A 20,783-nucleotide genomic window follows, 5' to 3' on the forward strand; every position below is an offset into this window, starting at 1 on the left:
TAAAGTTTTAAATTTAAACTAAATGTATTCAGTAAATACGCAGCAACTGAAATCCATTAAAGCCCTGTAAATAGACCTACAGTGGTCTGTGTTATGACCTGCGGGTGGTGTTGATCTGAATCCATGGATGTACGGTAATCTTCTGTTCCCCCAGCTTATGGAGACGTCTGGGACCGACATCCTGAACGACTCTGATGTCCGTGCTCCCATCAGCCCCTTACACTTAGCAGTGAGTACAGCCTCCTCCTGTAGCATTACGTATCACAGTCTGATCTTCACTGGAGATAATCAGTGTTTCCCTTTCCCGCGCTGGAGCAGTGGAAAGTGCAGTGTAGGCCACAGCTTGACCAGATTCTCGTCTTCTGCAGGCTTACCATGGTCACCACCAAGCTATGGAGGTTCTGGTCCAGTCCCTACTGGACCTGGACGTGAGGAACAGCCAGGGCCGTACGCCCCTGGACCTGGCCGCCTTCAAGGGGCACGTGGAATGCGTGGACGTGCTGATCAACCAGGGGGCCTCCATCCTGGTCAAGGACTACACCCTGAAGAGGACCCCCATCCATGCTGCAGGTACGCCTTCACTTCGCAGGACGTTTCAGACACTGGCTCCTGTTCACACCATTCCTTTTTTGGAAGCATCAAGAAGCTACTTCTGCATGAAAAATGATTTGCCTTCCACCTTGTGAGATGGTGTACAGTACAAGGTGGTGTACAGGGAGGATTTTCCAGTCTAAGCCTTAGGGTCTGCAAGTTTTAGGGTCTGATGGAAATGACTTGCCAGTTTTCATATCCTGCTATTACATGATGTCTTACAAATGCAAATGATCTCGTCAGCAGTAAATGATTGCACACACGTATGGTAAAAGTGTAAAGGGTTGAGTTTTTACTTTTAACTTGTGCATATAAAGTCCATGTATGTTCCAGTCATAGAAATCCAAATCTCTAGCCCTCATGCCACTCTCCTTGTGCTCTGACTACATGTGTATTTCGGTGTACATTTTAGAAGGGGCCGCACTTTTTCTAATGATTCATAAATGGCATTTCCTTCCAGCTACAAATGGCCATTCTGAGTGTTTGCGTTTGCTGATTGGTAATGCGGATCTTCAGACTGCTGTAGACATTCAGGACGGCAATGGACAGTAAGTTTGAGAAATCTGAGGGTGCCGTGCATGAGTGTCAACTCTGGTGTCCTTCATTTGTGTTTGCAGTTCTGGAACATTCTCTGCTTGGCAATAGGGGGCTTGGGAGTTGGGAGCTTTTGGAACTGGTCAGCTAGACATGTATTTGTGGTTCTCCATATCCCTGCAGAAATGTGAATATTTTACTTAAATTCTTTGAGTATTCAGTCAAAAATGTAATTGGTTAACTAGGTTTAGTTGAAGTGAAAGCCAGTATTTGCAGAACCTGGGCAGTGGGACACTGATCACAACCACCTTCCAATCCTTAACTCTTGATTGGTTGGCTTCTGTCAGGACTCCCCTGATGTTGTCTGTGCTGAGTGGACACACCGACTGCGTTTACTCCCTGCTCAACAAGGGGGCCAACGTGGACGCCAAAGACAAGTGGGGGAGGACCGCTTTACACCGAGGGGTGAGAGGCCCACACCTCCTGCTGGACTCTATTCTTTAATACATGGCACATTAAGGACCAGTATCTACAGCAATCATAAATGGCTTCACATTTATGTTTTTAAAGAGCTCTCAAGAAATGTAATGCTTGTTATAAGCGAGTAAATAATGGTTGCCTATCATTGGAGAAACTCTTGTATTTACTCCAATGCAGCTCAGTAAATGGTGTTTGTGAAACCTGGCGGTTGTAGTTTATGGCTCCGGCTGGCGGCATGGCTGTGTTTGAGATGGCGGCTGCGCTCTCCTGTGCAGGCGGTGACGGGCCATGAGGAGTGCATGGAGGCACTGCTGCAGCACAGCGCCAACTTCCTGGTCCGGGACTGTAGGGGGCGCACCCCCGTACACCTGGCAGCTGCGTGCGGACACATCGGGGTCCTGGGGGGGCTTCTGCAGGCAGCGCAGTCCATAGAGGCGCTCCCCGTCATCACCGACAACCGGGGTTACACCCCCCTGCACTGGGCCTGCTACAACGGTACTTCTGCATGTCCCGCTTCGGTTACAGGAACCGCTTCTGTAACGCATGCTGTTTCCCTCAGTGATGGAAATCTGTTGCGCATTATTTTTCTTTATCCCTCTGTAGCTGGAGCTATTGCACTCTGACCAGTAGTGTTAGCTGTTATGTGACAGCCGTTAGCATTGACATTACTAGTGCAAGCTGCAAAGTAATTTTACTGCAGGGAGATGATACTGCACAGACTGTTATGACAGTCAAGGGAATAAAATTTTACCTGCAAATTTATAATTTGGGAACCCAGATGGGGCAGCCCTTTTGTACCCATGAACAAGGTGCCGTGTTCCCTAAATTGATTTGCAAAACATCCAGCCGAGTACATGGAAATATGGGGGGAAAAGGTTGACGTGTTTTGAGTTCTTCTGTATAAGTGTGTCTGCTATGCAAATATAAACCAAGTGTATTTAGTCTGATATGGAAGATTGTTTTGACTGTTACGCAGTCATTGTACACACAGTGCTCACAGGTGTGGATTGACGTTTTGCTTACCTCAGGTCACGACACGTGTGTTGAAGTGCTGCTTGAGCAGGAGGTTTTCCGCAAGGTGGAGGGCAACGCCTTCAGCCCCCTTCACTGTGCTGTGTAAGTGTTCACTGCACCCTTCTGTGTGTGTGTGTGTGTGTGTATGTGTGTGCGTGTATTCTTGTGCTGGCCTTATTTGCCACAAAACTTGCTGCAGTGTGAACTGGGTAAAATGGTGGGCTTAAATGAGCTGTCCTCATCATTAAGCATTTCTGTGTGAGTGTTAGGCATGCTGTACATGCTGTACGTACCCCAGCAGAGGACTCTCTGTTCTCTGCTCCCTCAGAATTAACGATAATGAAGGGGCGGCTGAGATGCTGATCGACACCCTGGGTCCCGGAATCGTGAATGCCACAGATTCCAAAAACAGGTAATCTTACCAGGGAGGCTTACATTCACGGATGGAACTCACTAGACTGGTGAATAGGTCTTAGCAGTTAAAACACTCTGAACAAAAAATGAAACATTGTTTGAAAAACAATTAACATTCAATAAAAAAACTGTTACCACCTCTGAATGTAAATTTAAATCCGATTTAAAATCGTAATCTAGATTCTTTTTAGTAAGAAAATACAGAGGCGCATTTCTGAAATGCGTTCTTTGAGGCCATAGGGACTGGTTAAAGCGGTCCCTTCAGTAGGCTGTGTGTTCAGAGAGCAGAATGAGTTCCCCTGAACGCTCCGCTCTCCGCAGGACCCCTCTGCACGCGGCGGCTTTCACGGACCACGTAGAGTGCCTGCAGCTGCTGCTGGGCCAGAACGCCCAGGTCAACAGCGTGGACGCTTCCGGAAAAACACCCCTCATGATGGCCGCCGAGAACGGCCAGACCAACGCCGTCGGTACAGTCCGCGCTTTCCTTTACTGCGTCTGTGCTCGCGCTGTCGCCGTGTAACGGATACATAAATGCATACGTCTAGCTTCAGGAACACTGAACTTGTGGACATTGACTAGAAATCCCATGTAGAAAATGTGTTTTGTTTTTTTTGTTTTTTTAAATGTCACCATTTTATCTTCATAATAACACGTTTAGCGTGCATCATATCATTTTGTTTATTTTGGATGGTTTGAAAACGCCCTGTCTGCTATTTCAGAGGTGCTAGTGAGCAGTGCGAAGGCGGACCTCACAATGCAGGATGCGAACAAGAACACTGCTCTGCATCTGGCTTGCAACAAGGTGTGTGTCCGTTACTGCTGCTGATCCCTCCGTTTCGTTTCCCTGCTGCTCTGTAGTGTCTGTACTGAAAGGCTGTGCCTTACTGAACCGCCGCTGCTGTGTGCCTTTCTTTTCTAAAGGGGCATGAGACGAGTGCCTTGTTAATACTGGAGAAGATAACCGACCGGAACCTCATCAACTCCACAAACGCAGCTTTACAGACGTGTGTACCGATCGTGCGGGGGCTTTATTTTCACCTGTTTTTTGGTGTATTTGTGATGCTTTTTTCTTTGACTTATTTTGAGTGTTGTTGAAATATGGCTTTTACCAGCCTTCAGTATTTATAGTTTGGTTCATTAGCGCCCCCTTGTGATATTTTAAATGAAATGGACTAACACATCCTCACAATTGCATTTAAGCAAACAAAAATGCAAACAAAAATGTCTGCACCCTTATATTATACTCTTACATTTATATGTGTGTATGTATTATACATGATAAAAATATAGTGTACATTTTTTATGTGTTTAATTTGTTTGTGCTTGTGTATTGTGGGGGAGGAGTGAGGCTCGTAGGACCTCCTCGGTGCTCAGTGTGTGTTTGAGTGAGCACAGCCAGCCTCACTCTGGCTCTGTTCCTCCCACAGTCCCCTCCATGTGGCGGCGCGGAACGGTCTGACGGTGGTGGTACAGGAGCTGCTGGGAAAAGGCGCCAGCGTGCTCGCTGTGGATGAAAACGGTGAGGGGGAAGCCCCGGCCGCCTCTGTCAAAGCTATCTTTACTATAGGGTGGTCAGTTTAAGGAATGAAAGTAGGAACAGTTCAGTAACTGGATTTATTGGTTGGCCACTGCCAAAAAAAATATTATTTAAAAAAGAAAATGTACCATCTACGTTTGAACCTGCAATCCTCCTGAAACGCTGAAACTCTGTCCGCAGGCTACACCCCTGCCTTGGCGTGCGCCCCAAACAAAGACGTGGCCGACTGCCTGGCTCTCATCCTGGCCACCATGATGCGCGTGTCCCCCGGCTCCAGCATTCCCAACCTGAGCTTCAGTGCCATCAACCACTACTCCAACCCCTCCAAGACGGTGACCTTCGACACCCTGCCCATCCTGAGGAGCGAGCACAGCTCCTACTGCAGCTTCAACAACATCGGCCGCGGGGACGGCTTCTACACCCCGGACGATGAGCTCAATGACTCCGACTCCGAGACCTACTGAGGGAGAGGGGGAGGGAGGGAGGGAGGGAGGGAGGGAGAGGGGGAGGCGAAGGGGAGGGGGACGGGAGCGGAGAGACACCGCTGTCTTAATCACCAGAGCCCACCTGGCTGAGAAGCCCTTCAGCCGGGCGTGCCTACGACTCAGGAGTCCCACACGGAGAGAGACGCGCGGGAGGCCGGCCTACACCACTGCTTTCTCATCTTCATCTTCATATTCTTCATCATCATCCAGCGCCACGGGTCAGCACATTTCCGCAGTTACTCCAGCCCAGCTACGCATGACCTCAGTGAAGGTGTTCAGACTGAGCAATGAGACGGAGACTGAGCATTTCAGCCATCAGCCACTGAGGCAATAATCCTGTGTCATCAGAGCACTTATGGGGGAGGGGGGGCTGACCGAAGGGACCAAAAAGTCGTCCGAAACATTCGAACCGGTCATGACTGCAAATAAGCTTTGAATTAGGCTGATAGAACGGTGACTTGGATTGCTTTTTTGCGATGGAGAATGAGAAAGTCTTTCCTTTTTTTTGTCCTGTTGCTGCACTCTGAGTCAAGACGCACATACCTGCATCATCTTTGATTAATGTGGGGGTGAGGGGAATAAATATTTTTGAGACAAAATTTTAATAAAACGGTCGAGCGTTTTTGCGTATAATTTTGAGACCAGCCTGCGTGGTGCTGTCAGGGTTTTTACACTAAACTCCAGAACCTCTGGAAATTCGCATCATTTATTAACTGTATTGAAGATTAAAGATCTGATTTGAAAAAAAAAATTGAACATACAGTTGTAACTTAAGCTAACCACAATGACAGATTAAAACTGGCCTTCCCAGTCCATTATTTTAGAAATAAAGGATTGATCTTTTCCATTAGTGATATCTGTAGGTCATTTTCATCATTTTGTGCCTTCATGAGTTTCTTAATGAAAAGAAGGTGTACCAGAAGCTACCAGAGGGGACACTGTTGATGGACAAAGAGTAACACTACGTTTGTGAAAAGCACTGATACTGTAAGCCAGGCAATTAGCTGCAAGCATGGTTTGCTCTGGGGTGAAGAACACTGTCTAAACCAAGAACACAACACCATTGAATTCCTTATATACAAGATATGATTTATGTTTATTTTTTTCCTCCTCTCCTTGATGTCATTTTGAAAGGTTTCGCTTGCATTCATTTGAAGAAACCATCCAGTCCTGTATGTGATTGTTAGAAAAACGAAAGCATTATTTTTGTTTTTTCTTCAATGATTTTTAAAAAAAATATTTTAAACTGGAAATCTGTACACTATATCGACTGGCTTCATGAAAGTGGAACAGAAAGATTTTTTTCCTTTTGTTTTGAAGGGATGAAACTAGCATGTTCATAGGAAATAGTGACTGCTTGGATACTATACCTTCATGCACACTTTCAGTACATCTGAGATTCCTGTATATTTTATGGGTAATAAAATCCTGAAGTGGGTTATGTAATTTAATAATTAACTGGTTTTGTGGTACTTTGCTGTTCAGTTGTGCTGTTATTTCTTTCTGTTATTTGGTATGTGTTTTGTTTATTTTGCTTTTGAGTCGTGATTTAATGGTAGTTCTGTTGCAGCTGAACTGTACCAAGTAACTATTGGGTAATCCTTCGCCAGTAGCAAAGATGCTCTGTTCATGCATGGCGTTGATTTCAACTAATCCTGGCACAGTGAGGCCATTTACTGTGTGCCCTCAAGAACAGCAGACATTGTCCGCACTCTTCCTCTGGAAACTTTCCAAGGACACTGTGACACTCGACAGGTCAGCTGGTACAGTCCAACTTGTGATGCCACTGCAGTTACATCTGCAGCTCATTGGACTGTACAAGTCTTATTAGTAAATGCTATAAACCAATGTCATTTTACATCATACTCAAAACCAGGGCTTATGAACCACTCCAACTGGGTCTCATAATTACTGTGAACCAGCAAACAGTGATGGCCACCTACGTTTTGTAGACCACTTTGATCCAGCGCAGACAGCTGAAACTGTACTGCAGGTGGTAGCTCAGACATCAGCCATAGACTTGCTCAAGGTTTTGATACTGCCTGCATGAAATGAGCTGGAAGTCAAGATGACAAAGGAAGGCCAACTTGTTTGTGTAGCCTCTGGATAGCCATGGTTTGGAGAGCGCTTCTCCAGCTGTTTGCTCACTAAATCTTAAGAATCGTGATTCCGCTTGTCTGATGGCGTGTTCAACATTCAGTGTGATGCCTTGTTCTGGTTCGACTGCCCTCATACACTGGCTTCAGAGGCACATGGATAGCCTCATTCTCAGGATTTTCGGCCTGAAGTCCATAGAGATAGCAGCATGTTGTTCATTGTACACGTGACCGTTCTCCTTTCGACCATAGAGAAAATTGACCATGGAATGAACAGGAGCAATCTGCACCATTCACTCCACCACGGTAAGGGAGCCCATTTTGCCTCGTACCCTCTGTTGTGGTTGCGGGTGGAGCATTGGCTGCCCCTGGCTTGGGTGGAGGGGCTTCATATGGATGGGCAGCAAACAACGCCTGATTAACCAGTGTCAAGCTGTCAGAAATCAACATGGGTGGCATGAGCTGTTGCTTACTGTAGGGGAAGGCATGTGTCAGGTTTTACCAGCCACCCAGTGTTATGAGTTTAATTATTTGAGGCCCCAGGAGTTAACGTGTGAATAAGGCCCATTTTCTCTCTGCAGAAAAAGATGGCGGGCATTCACATGTACTTGGTCATTGACCAGCCAGTTTTACTGCACCTTAGCATGAATTCTTCTATAATGATTGTCCTCTTCCATATGAGCTATAAATTGGTATGTTAATGAGTATTGTATTATTAGTTCTCTTCCGCTTCTTTTATTAAATGAACGTTGTTGCAATGCCTTCCTGGTCTCCCAGCAAGATTTGGGAGCTAATGAGGATGCTGCATTTTACTTGAGACAGGCAGCCTTTTCAATGGCATTCCAGACGTGCTGTTTTTATCTATCTTTTTTTTCTTCTTTTTTTTTGGAGTGGGGGTGGGGGCATGGTTCATTCTTGCAAATGCCATGGGAAAGGGCTTTGTGTTGATTTTAATGATTATTATATGGGACTGTTGGCCCTTCGATAGAAATAACGTTTTCTGAGAAGGTATAAGCTGCTCTGTTCATCCAATTAAGGAGTTTTTATCAGATACCTAAAGCTCAATCCTGCTTATAGGCATTAAAGGGGAATTACACTTTATAACACTTCTGCTTCTCATGACTGATATTGTCCTTCTAATGAATGTGTCGCCCTTCATTTTTCGATTAGTTATTTCATTATGTTAATATTTTTGTTGTTTTCCTTTACAAATGCAGGAAGTAGACCCAGGCAGTTCAGTGTCGAACTCGAGGATGCATATCATTGCGCGACTTCTGATGTGGGCGTACCTGCAGACAGTAACATTAGGTTGGTCGTAGAAATAGTGTTGTATGACTACTAGCTAGCGAAACCGAAAATGTCTGAGGACAGATTTTGTTTTTGATCATGGGACTGTTGTGCCCTATCAGTTCGAGCCGGGATACACAGAAGAAGAGCTGGCTAATTTGCAGGTTGATCGTGCGAGAGCGAGAGCGAGTCAGGAGCGGGCAGAGATTGAGGAAAAACAGGCTATTCCCAGGACAAACGGCAACTGGTGGTAGACATCCTATGCATCACAGACAGACGCGATAGCCAGCCCACATAGTATCAACCTCGATCGGTTCGACCAAGGAAGGGAAAACGGTGGGTACAGCTCCAGGCTTCAGACGGTCACCTTGGTAGTCGGTGCCTTCAAAGTAGTCGCTGCATACCCTTAGTCCTCGTTTATGTTGGGGTGTCTGATTGCATCCAACCATGTCTGGCACAAAGTTGCATCGCGTGGAAAACTATGAAAATGTGCTTTCAAGGAAAGTTTACCGGGGGCATTATGACAACCGGGTACAATGCACCTCATTATTACACTAATATCGCATCAAACAAAAGCTAGCAGATGTTAGTTTGTTCGATTTCAACGCCAAGTTAACGGAATGTTTTGCTTTGCTTCTTCTCGATTTTGCCGCAAAGCGAAATCGAAGAAGAAGAAAAAACTGGAAACCGTCCTATATGGACTTGCGCTTAAAAAAAATAGGTCTTTGTTTCTAACGTTAGACATTTAAAATGAAATAACTAATCGAAAAATGAAGGGCGACACATTCATTAGAAGGACAATATCAGTCATGAGAAGCAGAAGTGTTATAAAGTGTAATTTCCCTTTAAATCATATTTCTGTCCATCACTGGACAGTATAAATATCAGGATGTTTCTGAAGAATTCATTTTTAGAATTATATTTGGGTGAAAACCAGAAGCCTGTTATTTTTCAAAGCTTCACCTCTGAGGTAGGAAAACAGGCTTGAGGGAGGGCCTGCTCTTGAATTTCATTCGACCTCATCTGCATAATTACCTAATTTAGATTTTAATTCGAAATACTAAAATTAGTGCTTCATTTGCCTATAAACCATCTTCCCAGTACATTACATTAGGAATATAATTAAAACCAATCTATTCTGACCAAAGTCTGAAGTTAACTTGTTTTTTCTTGCTTTGTCATTCAGATGTGCCTTTATGATATAAAGTTACCTTCTAACATGAGACCTCAAGGATAACCTTAACTTTGAATTGCTTATTGTATAAAAATGGATGAAATCTCAATTTTGTAGAATTAGGAAATAGTAACTTTGAGTTTGCATTAACGAAACCTTGATCTGAATGAATCAAAGGATGTGAAATGTGACCAGGTTATTGTTTTATGAATATTATAACACTGACACTATTTCACGCAATTTTCAGACCGGGTATACAGGGCCTGGAAGTAAGGTACAGATGAGCAACAAATTCTAAAAAGGAAGCATGTCATTGTCAAAGTATTTTAGTATACAGTGCTCATAACCTAGGACACCTAGTTTAGATCAGTCTAGAAATTATGAGACCTTTTACGTAATTATATAAGTAATAATTTGGTGCCAATCATAGTCACTCAACATTGCACAATCATTTTGTTCAGGGGCTGCTGAGACGGGTTGGTATCAAGCGGATTCATATTCTAAAAATCAAGAAGGTGTCAAACAAGATGTCTTTTAGCCCCACCCTCTTTCATTTGTGTCCTTTTTTAGGTTTTTATACAGACAATTGCACGTTGTCATCTGTTTGTGCCCCACTCTCACTGCCTGAGAGAAAACTCCCTCTTTTTCTGGTTGATGTGGGACTTCTGCTCAGGTTTATTTTGCTACATAATTTTTATTCTCTTTTCTACAGAGCCCTGATATGTTCATAGGTCTGTTCAGTTGTATCTTTGAAAGCTTTCCATCTTGGGTGACACATTGGTTATGTGCCACCCTGCAGGGTTGCTGGCCACAGTCAGCACTGGCAGTCAGGATTAGTCTCAGCTAGCACCATATGTTTCAAAGGGCCTATAAAAAAAGAATTGATGAAAAATGTTTTTTTTTTTTTTTTTTAAATCTTGTAAAATAGTGTGTCGTAACACAAAACTCTCTGTCTCATCCAGTACACTTAAGACAAGTAGAGCACTGAAACCTTAGGACCTAGGAGTTTGAGCTGGGTAAAGGAGTCTGAAACCAAGAGGCAATGCACACAGGGGTGCCAGCCCGGGAGCTTTTTGTTACCTTTTTCTATTTCCTTGCATTCTACTTGCTGTGCCGATTCCCTTGTCAAGTGCACCTTCTGTTTTAAATATCCATACTGTACTGTATATTGAACACTCATTGAGCCTTGATATGTTGCTTTACCACTGACCTCTTGAAGCCCGCTGAATTTGGATTCTGTTTGTCCTTTGAATCTGGCTTTATGCTTCTCTGAACAGGAAATTAGAGACCAAGATAGATGCTACTGAGTAATGCTTTTATCAGGAGGTGGCAATGAATGTGTATTTATTTCTGGCTTTGCTCTCATTAGTCCAAATGATGGGAGATGAATGGGGCGGGCATTGAAACTGCGTATATAAAAGGGCAGGCAGAGCTTCAGGAGACTCAAAGAAGTGCCACAAACTGATATTACTGCGTTCAACAACATCCAAGGTTGCAATGTGAGTCAGCAATGCGCAATATTAATATCTTTATTACTTAACATTGTTTTCAACTTTATCTGTGCACATTTCTTATAAATTTGCTGAGTAACTAATTTATCGTAATAAATTTTAAATTCTGCTCAATGTGTGCGTGTGTATGTATGTGTGTATGTGTGTGTGTGTATGTATGTGTATATGTGTGCGTGTGTGGTGCATGTACTTTTTGAACAGGCTAAGACCATCTCTCTGGGCAGCAGCAGCTGCTATGACACTCTTCATCACTTGTGTCACATCAAATCCTGTCTATAGTGAGGAAGAGTGGAAATCCCTCAGCAACCCTCAGAGCAGGATCCTGGTGAGACCTACTCCTCTGCCCTATAGCCTATGACTGCAATAGGCATTCTCCTTTCAGGCAGTCTAGGGATGGACTGAAAAGTTGACCTCGGTGATCTACTCATTTGATCAATGTGGAAACTTCATTGCTGTTTGCATTTGTGCTATCATGTAAAACTGGGAGGCATCAGAATTGCCCAACAGGCTATGGCCAGTCAAATATCAGTTGTGGTTTTCAGCCAGAGTTACCATATTGCCTATGCCTGGAGTGGGCTCCTAGTATCAATCACTATACATCACTATACAAATGGTCTGTTCCTGTGGTTATTAAGAAAATTACTGTCTGAAGAGGAAATCGTAAATGTAAAAAAATATGAAATGTTGGCTATGTGGGTCCAGTTCAGAGAAATTGAAAGCTCTGGGCCAACAAAAGTGTTGTATGCATATAAGAACACACGTGCAATATGTAGTGTACAAATGTTGACAGAATTGTTGATTTTTTAAAGCTTTTTATTTCAAAATGTATATGTACTTGTTGCAACATTAATATTTAAAATCCACCATTTTAGGAATACAAGTTTCCTTTAAAAGTTTGGTTCAAGCAAACATGCGGTCACATTCTCAATAATTAATTCAGTAATTATAGGCTACCGCATTTTTGTTTTTAATTGTATTGTTCCATTATCTCTTTTAACCACAGACGGAACACTTTAAAAACTTTATTCAGGACGTTTTTATACATGTTTTTCAGTTTTACCGAATCCTTCAGTCTTACTTCGACGGCAGGGGCGAGAACCTTTTGAATGTGGACAAAGTGGTTACGGGTTTGGACAGCAGTGCTGTGGATTCTTACCTGGACGAACACCTACACGGGCTGCAGAGCAACAGTTTACACGATGTTTAAAGATTTTGTTCAATGTCCTCGCTCAATCGGTGTACAATAGGCCTACTGTATGTCGCACTCTCAGTCGGGTGGTATTAAAATGTTGTTTGTATGCAGCTTCAGCTCATTTGTGTTATTTCAAATCTAACAGATTGGTTCCTCAATCAACCAGCAGTGCAAACCGTTTCTCCTCTGAACACGAACGCGCTTAATATTTCAGAAGTAGCCTCAGGTCGTCGGGCATTCTGGACAAGAAATCATGCGTTTGCCTGCTACTATTCAAGGTGAATCAACTTTTAAAACACAAGCTTTTGTGTTTGACGGTCAATGCCACTGGCTTCTATTATTTGTTGCAGTAATGCTCAGAGGAAAAGCGGAGTTATTGATGGTCCCTGTTCTAAAAGCAAATTTGGCGGCTACAGTAGCCTATCAATTAGGCTTGTTAAAAGTTATGTAAACTGCAAAATTACTCACCTCTTTCCATTATGATTTTAAGGTTAAGGATACGGGCTCAACATGCGATCGTGACCGAGACACGCAGGTGGAAATGCATACGAACTTAAAATATTATTATTATTATCATTATTTGTTGTGCTATTTTTTATATCCTGTTGACTTTACAAATGTTGCTCTGAATGCTGCTTCTTGATCTGCTTATTATGAGTTTCTGAGTATAATAAACGGTGTATGATTTTTTTTTTTATTGGGGGAGAGAGATGATTTGGCACCACTTAACTAGTCCTTACTAGAAGTTTGGCATCTGACGGTGACGCCAGATGTCGCCAAACGCGCAGTCATATACGCACCGGGAATTATTTTCTGAGAAATCTCGCTGATCGTTGTTGTATCATTGTCAACAAGCTGCGTACAATTATTTTCGTATCGCATCATCTTTTTTCAATGTTAGATAAAAACAAAGACTGCTGTACAGTTGATTATAGAAATAAACATTTAATTCATGTTCAGGCCCTGTGCCATTTTTCTTTCACTGGCTGTTGTATCACCACTTCCTGATGTGAGGTGGCGCTGTTGATGCTTAGGTCAGGTTATAGGACCAAATCCACAAATTTTTTGGTAACAGAACACATTACTGTGAAAATGGTGCGCTCTCAAACATTTCACCGGCCCCATATAGATCTTTGCTGTCACATCTTCGCCGTTCTTAAAAATGCAATTACCAATTTAGGCTACAGTTCTTTATAGTATTTTACTATTATTGTCGAAGCTTTATCGTACTATGATTAAGGTTGTAGTGCTACATGAAAACGCTAGAGGTAACGCTAACATCGTCCTGCAGGCAGCAATGCTTTGCTGAAGTGTTGTTCACAGGGGCAACACCAGTAATTCTGGGCCCATGAAAAGTTCTTGCATTGGGCATAACCACCGCAAAAAATATTTATTGACGGCTCCTGTCAGCCAGGGGAATCGCCCTTTTGTTACTATGAATATAAAATAATTTTCTCGTCACGTGACTCGACCTGCAAATTAATCTTTCTATGAAGTCAATATGGTCAATCATTGTCAAGGTTCCCCTTTAAGGAGCGTGACATATTTATGAAACAAGGTGGGTTTTTGTTGTGTTTTTTGTTTTTCACCATCGGCAAATATGATTAAATTCAATGGTATGCTATCCTGTTCTCTTGTTCATAAGAAGATAAACTCTTTTTATCTGACTTTGGGGATTGGCCGAGACCACAGGTTCACCAAACAAACCTGTCCTGTCACTGAGGTAAAGCACCATGTTATTTACTTAGGATTAATTTCAGTGCAGTGTCTAGACAGTGTCAGAAGTTTGTTGGTTTTTTATAGACTGTTGTTAGGGAGTAATAGCCAGCATTGAGAGACTTTGACCCAGAGACAGAAAAGCTGAATGCACTGTGTATAGTAGCTGATCTGGACAGCTCAGTATATGGGGTGGGAGCAGAACCCCCATCAAACTCTCTGTACTGTTGAGGTCTGGGAAAAATGACAGAGATCAGGGACTGAACCTACTTTACATGTAGTAACTCTACCTGTAAGCCCATAATATATGCCCATTGATACATACAACATATCTATTTATGCACAGACACGCAAATGCAAATACATACTTATGCAGGGGACATGGCTGGCGCCTTTATCCAGAGCAACTGGCTTGCACTCTTTACTTACAATCCATGTACACAGCTGGATATGTATTGAAGCAACCCAGGAAAACTACTTTCCACAAAATACACGGGTAAAGCCCCACCTGGTAATGAGGCCTACAGCCTCAGAGTTGTAAGCTCCTGTTCTCTTAGCATTGTGCTACCCTCGTGCCTGGTTCCCACATACTGACAGTGAATACTGCCTCGTCAAGTCAGACATAGTATCCTAAATGACTGCCTGCAACAACAGGACAAGTTGGGGAGCAGCACCATTGACTGTTCCTCCCCTTTTGGCTGATGTCAACCATTCCCGTTTCCCCCAAATCTTGGATATTTAGGATATTATGATATTACCTTTAGGATATTAAGCAATGGCAGCCTTACTCATAGGCAAATTACACACAAATTTGATTGGTTATCAGCCCAGGTATATATAGTAGAAGGTATGGCAACACCACCCCCACCCCCCACACTCACCCTCCCTGGCAAGAATGGAGCTCTACACATTCCACTGAATGTTTTCATATTATGTATGGATATGCATGGTTGTGATGTAAATATGCACACCTACACAACATTAGAGATTAACTCATCAAAATGAATTTTGTGAGAGACACCTGCCTCTTGTACTGCTATGGTGGCCAAGCTGGAGCTCAGCCAGTGTTTATCGTTAGTATGCCAGGCAACACTTTCTACATAAAAAAAAATATTATCTGGATGCTAATGATGTTCACCAAAATGATTTCTCAAGGGCATAATTTATTTTCTCTGTTAAACAGGCTGATTTCACGGTGGTAAGTTATGTGAGTCTTACTCTGCCAGTTTGAATGCAGCCCTGATGTCTGCAGCATAGCACTGGCAACATTCCACCAGTATGACACCACTTCATTTCAGTGTAATAGTTACTGAATGGGCAACACACTTCAGGGGAAGATCATACAATGTCAATTCAGGATTGCAATGTTAATTGTAAAAGGTTTTGCAACATTTTTACCGGCTTTGTCTCCAGTGGGATGATGAAGTGAAGCCACTGTCAAGTGAAGACAATAATCCCAGGTCCCCTGTGGAACAAAATATGGACAAGAGGAGATCTACGGCTGAACCAATTGGATAGATCAACACAACCAGACTCCCATAAGGACCACTCCTTCAAAAAACCACACCAACCACTGTGCCGTGTTATAGAACAAGTGCTTTATTTTCATACTGTACTGTAGCTTCAGTGATATTTTACATCTGTACAAATGCAAAAAAACACAAAACAACAGAAACAGTTCAAGGCATTAAACATTTCTTTTAAATGTACAAGGTTATGCAGACAAGTATGAATTCATTAATTCATTATGCATATTTAACAATAAACATGTCCTAATAGCAGAAATGACTCTTGACATAACATACATTTGAAAGTAACAACTGCTATGCAAACATTATTTACAAACATGTACCAAACATTGACTCCTTCCAGAAAGAAAGGTGGTTACATTACATGTACAAGATTACAAAATTATGAGATTCTATACAGTATTTATAGGTTTATATTTATAAGTTTATATTTAAAATGATAGTTATACTTTTATTTATGTATATGCATTGTTTCCCACCTAAAACGCACACACACACACACACACGCAGACACATACACACACACAAACTCGCACACACTCACAAACCTCATGCTTTCCTGGTCTGATTACACAATTGACACAGGACACACCTTGTCTATCTCACTCATTTAGCCCATCTTCAACAGCAAAATAAAAAAGCACAGATAAACACATTACTTGTAAATTTTATGTTAAAAAACATTTTCCAGTTGAGGAGGATGAGAAGTAGCTGGCTATGTTCCTTTTTGTCATATGATGATATTAGAACAAGACACTGCCACCCAGAATCCGAAAATAAACCCCAAAGCCCCATCACTTAGAATATATGACAATGATAAAATTAGATACAAAATGTACTTTTCTGTTGAACTAGCAATTCTTGCCAGGACAATCCAAGAGGGAACAATTCCCTTTAATGACTGCCAAACTGCACAATCCCAACCCACCAGCATTGTTCACCACACAGAAAGGATGACAGAAAGCGCTATTCCAGTTCACGATTAGCACAAGTACTATTCACAATGTGCAAACTGGTTATCCATGGCTGTATTAAGAAAAAAAAACATTCTGCTACATCATACAGTAGGAGGACTTATGAAAGACAGCAGACAGAGAACACCAACATATAACATTAAGACTGACAGAAAATATTAAAGCTTAAGGGCACCTTGGTCAGTCCACAAAGCTCTAGAAGTAAGGCTGAGATCTGTGAAAGATCTTGGCTTTTCTCTTCATTCCAATCACACACAAACACACACACTCATGCACACGCACACACACACACACACACACACACACACACAGTCCAAGACCTGTCAAATATGACACATTAATCACGCATAAGCTTCATTGCCAAGACTATGCAGAATGACCATGTCTCTCGCTGGTGCAGGGACAGAGAGAGACATTCAATCTAACTGCCATGGTGTTTTGTCCTTAGTAATAGATTTACACAAGTATGAAATTTGTGTTGATTACGCTACAGTGAGGTTGGTGGTCATTACAATTAATGATAAATACCGGCAGAGAATTAAAATAAAAATCATACTTGCTTAAATTCAAAGTTAAGAATAGAGCACCATTACAGTGATTAGAATGAACGTCACTCCAGAATATCACTGAGACTTCAATATGGCTGTTCTACCCTCTGATATCCCTAAGGACAAAGTGCATAGAGATCTACTGTACATAAGGTCTCCACATATTTATATTATTGCCAGACAGATCCAAACACAAGATCGGGCATGTCTAATGGATACTCAATTCAATGTTGCAGCAATGTTGGAGGTTGCTAATACAAGTATGCTGGTTTTGCAATGATGAAGAAATGTTTAGACATGTCTAGTTCTGACTTTTGTAGGGCCTTCAGAAAACAGTGGAGCTAATTAAACAAAATTAATTGTTTCCTATGTTAAACCAATAAACATTTACAGTCATTTACAGAAAACTGTAAAAACCATGGACTGCTTCTGGAGTAAAAGAGGGAGTTTGTGTTTGAAGGATTTTTTTCAGGGCTGATGAAAAAGCAAACTTGAAACTTCCCCCTACAGAATTCTACTCTTCTGTAAGGCTAAACCACTGAAGCTCATCAACCTGAGGAAGAAAGCTAAAATTCAGTGGTGGTTCAGTGCCTAGCAGACAATGCAGCCACCCAGGACTCAGGAGTTCTCTCATTCCCGAAAACCATTCCACCGAGTCATTTAAACCTCTTAGAGAATTATGGGTTCCCTGAATCTAAAGGACAGTGAGAAAATGATCCTGTTTCTAGGAGTGAATCTAAAATAAGGTCCACATCAGCCCACGCTTCATCCTTCAAAACACAAAAGCAACCCTTCGACAAAACCAAGGCCAGGAAGCAGACATCAATCTTGTGGTACCCTTCACAAACAAGCAAAACTAGCAGTAGTCAGTTGTCAATCAGTGGGGAACATACACATTTTGTTAATGATTCAATTATTAATCTGCAAATTATATTAACTCTGATATCCCCTGTACTGAACTGCAAGAAAGCAAATACTGAAAATAATTCAGGCACATTGTGATATTTGAAAAGCAGAATCTGGTCTGTAACTGTGTTATAAAGGTAGGTATACCACTCATTGTAGATATCATTTATTACCATACATTAATAAAGACAGAAACTATTTTTAATGAACACTTTTCCATTGGCCAGCACAAGACATACTGACACAATTACAATTTGTGGAGGAGAAACATTCATTTTTTTGTCAATCCACCACATAACCCATAGGGCTCAGTGCACAATCTTACCTGATTGATGCTGACAAATGTGGGCATTCTGTTTTCTGGTTTTCTGCATAAATTACATCTTATAGAGAATACTGAAGGCAATACTGGGTGAGACTTTGGAATGTTGCATTCATTTGGTGTTGATTGCGCCATCTAATCCAACAACCTGGGCTCAATACCAGAATGCGGTTAGTTGGATCCTATGTGGTATAACCACTGTACCCTAAGCAAGGTACTTAACCTGACTTGCTTCAGAATATCTAAATCTATATAAAATCATAATATAATGAGCATCAATATAAATGTCACTTCATTATGCATCAATGGGAACAGACAAATGTGGACTTTTGATGAAACATTTGTACAATCAGTTATGATCCAATTAAGTGATCGTTCACGACAGATTTTGAGTGGCTTTGATGGTTGATGGTTGCATAATTGTCACACCTGCTCATAAGTCAGAGAGACGGCAGGGCACAGGTGATGAGGTATGTTAATATAATATAACTAACTGTTGAATCTCTCTCTAGGAGAAAACGAAGAAAGGAAAACAGAAAATGAGTAATATGCCATGCTTAATACAGTGCCTTCGTGGCATTGGTATCTAGGAAGGTGAAATCTGTACAGATAAGCACAATCTTTCTACTATAGGCCAAGAGTCAAAATCATGAATCACAACAAGGTGACGTAGCACTTATAAATTCGGCTTTAGCCAGTTGAGATCATCAGGATCAGTCACAAATTGCGATGTAATCACCAACAACATTCAGTCAATATCAAAAATCCTTACGTAAAATTTTCTTCTGAAAACCAGTATGTCAATGATTCATTTCAATTGATGTGCAATACATGTTTTTTTGTGAAGGTGTGGAGTAAGCTACTGAAGTTGGCCTGGGAAAAATAAGGCATCTGCTGAATAAAAAGAAATGAATGCAATACTTCAAGACTGAACGATCTGACTCATTTGACACCACATGCAGACAGTGCTGTTTCAGCGATCATATTGGTCCATAATGAATGCAAAGTCAGACATCATGCTGGCTGCTAAGCACAGAGAGCACACATTCCAAGCTGAGAGAAAGTGGAACATTCCTGTCATAGTGAGGTGACAGTATATTGGTCTACATGCTGAAACTTTGGAGGGTGTAACCAGGACTGTGGAACATGCTTTATTACAACATATAGTTTCAATATAGACTTATTCTATTAATATTGTGTAGGTTTCATGGTATCAGTGGTAGGTTTGATGTGAAAAGAGTTTTTACTAATAAATCCATATAAATATAATCTATGATTTAATCTCAGCCCCCTCATAATTGCATTATACCATTCTTTGCACATTTGCCTTTTATTGACCCACACATTTTATTCATGAGGGGAATGCACAGAGTTATGAAAAGAACATTGCAGTTTCTCTCTTCTTTATGCACTGTGATTAATACCTGTATGGCAGCGCTTCCGTTTGCAAAGCTGTTATATTTCAGGGCTGCAGTGTGATTCCTGAAGCGAGAGTTAATACTGATGGGAGAGCAGTAGCTGAAGTTGTCCAGGAAGCACCAAAGAAGAGCAAAAGACAGAAGTGCTGCCTGAGGCCTGAGCACTGCCTGGAAGGGTCACCAAGTGCAAGGGGGTTTGATGGTCAGGGGTGGCATTTGCATTTCTGACCAAAGTGGTCCCTTGGGTTTGTACCACAAATAGGGAGCATTTAAAAAAAAAAATCCCAGTTAAATGTTCAATGCATGAATTGCAAATCTCCCTTTTTTCAGTGAAAGAATCACAATGAATTTGACAAACATTTGTGAAGAACATACATGAGTTAAATGAGTCTATAAAAATACATACTGTAAAAAGAGTTGCATTCCAGGCATCAGAGGTTTCTCTGTATAGGATCCTGAACGAGGACACAGCAGGGATGCTGTGATGGGCCACACCCTGCTGGGCAGAGCCACCAGTCTCTAGTGGATGGGGTTGATGTCTGTACGGTGGTTGAGCTGGCCAAGCACAGCGCTGCCCCCTACTGATGTGGTGGAGGTGGTGATGGTGTTGTGTTGGATGACCTGCTGCTGGGAGCATACGGGGGTGGGACTTTCTGCTGGGCTACTCTCCGGACCTGGTAACAGAAAGAAACCATCCGATTAGTGACCAGCCTGACTGAACACCTTGTGTGTGTGTGTGTGTGTGTGTGTGAGAAAGAGAGAGAGAGAGTGTGTGTGTGCGTGTATGCATGTGTGTGCGTATGCGAGTGTGTGCGAGAGAGCGAGAGAGACAGAGAGAGAGGGTGTGAGAGAGAGAATACATGTTTATTCAGTGTTCCTATAACGAACAGCATACAGTACAAGAATGTATTGACTAAATACTCAACCTTCTCTGACACTCGTACACAAAATGCACATACCTCACCAATGGATACAAGATAAAATAAAAATAAAAAAATGAACAAGAAACACATACATAATTTTAATGTAAATAAATATGTTCTTTATTATATTGA

At 42.0% G+C, this 20,783-nt stretch overlaps 2 protein-coding genes and 1 long non-coding RNA gene across 6 annotated transcripts in view; 2 read left to right on the plus strand and 1 right to left on the minus strand.

Moving 5' to 3' along the window:
* Nucleotides 1–6,509, plus strand: part of ankrd28b (ankyrin repeat domain 28b) — a 36,231-nt gene extending 29,722 nt beyond the window's left edge. For both annotated transcript variants that reach the window (XM_064348446.1, XM_064348439.1), the window contains exons 17-28: nucleotides 155–229; nucleotides 369–570; nucleotides 1,052–1,139; nucleotides 1,473–1,590; nucleotides 1,881–2,100; nucleotides 2,634–2,721; nucleotides 2,948–3,031; nucleotides 3,355–3,500; nucleotides 3,753–3,835; nucleotides 3,955–4,037; nucleotides 4,461–4,552; nucleotides 4,751–6,509. In XM_064348446.1, the coding sequence (XP_064204516.1) occupies nucleotides 155–229; nucleotides 369–570; nucleotides 1,052–1,139; nucleotides 1,473–1,590; nucleotides 1,881–2,100; nucleotides 2,634–2,721; nucleotides 2,948–3,031; nucleotides 3,355–3,500; nucleotides 3,753–3,835; nucleotides 3,955–4,037; nucleotides 4,461–4,552; nucleotides 4,751–5,034 (1,563 nt within the window). In that variant the 3' untranslated portion in view covers nucleotides 5,035–6,509. The remainder of the gene's footprint in view (nucleotides 1–154; nucleotides 230–368; nucleotides 571–1,051; nucleotides 1,140–1,472; nucleotides 1,591–1,880; nucleotides 2,101–2,633; nucleotides 2,722–2,947; nucleotides 3,032–3,354; nucleotides 3,501–3,752; nucleotides 3,836–3,954; nucleotides 4,038–4,460; nucleotides 4,553–4,750) is intronic.
* Nucleotides 6,510–10,010: 3,501 nt separating this feature from the next.
* Nucleotides 10,011–13,275, plus strand: LOC135261820 (uncharacterized). Its single transcript, XR_010332042.1, has 3 exons — nucleotides 10,011–11,111; nucleotides 11,325–11,448; nucleotides 12,178–13,275. It is a non-coding gene; the product is annotated as an uncharacterized LOC135261820 (long non-coding RNA).
* A 2,334-nt stretch (nucleotides 13,276–15,609) lies between these two features.
* The window catches only part of creb5b (cAMP responsive element binding protein 5b), a 58,688-nt gene continuing 53,514 nt past the window's right edge, over nucleotides 15,610–20,783 (minus strand). For all 3 annotated transcript variants that reach the window (XM_064348464.1, XM_064348472.1, XM_064348479.1), the window contains one exon: nucleotides 15,610–20,402. In XM_064348464.1, coding sequence (XP_064204534.1) covers nucleotides 20,248–20,402 — 155 coding nt within the window. In that variant the 3' untranslated portion in view covers nucleotides 15,610–20,247. The remainder of the gene's footprint in view (nucleotides 20,403–20,783) is intronic.

This window comes from Anguilla rostrata, chromosome 1, assembly GCF_018555375.3.
Source record: "Anguilla rostrata isolate EN2019 chromosome 1, ASM1855537v3, whole genome shotgun sequence".
NCBI lineage: Eukaryota > Metazoa > Chordata > Actinopteri > Anguilliformes > Anguillidae > Anguilla > Anguilla rostrata.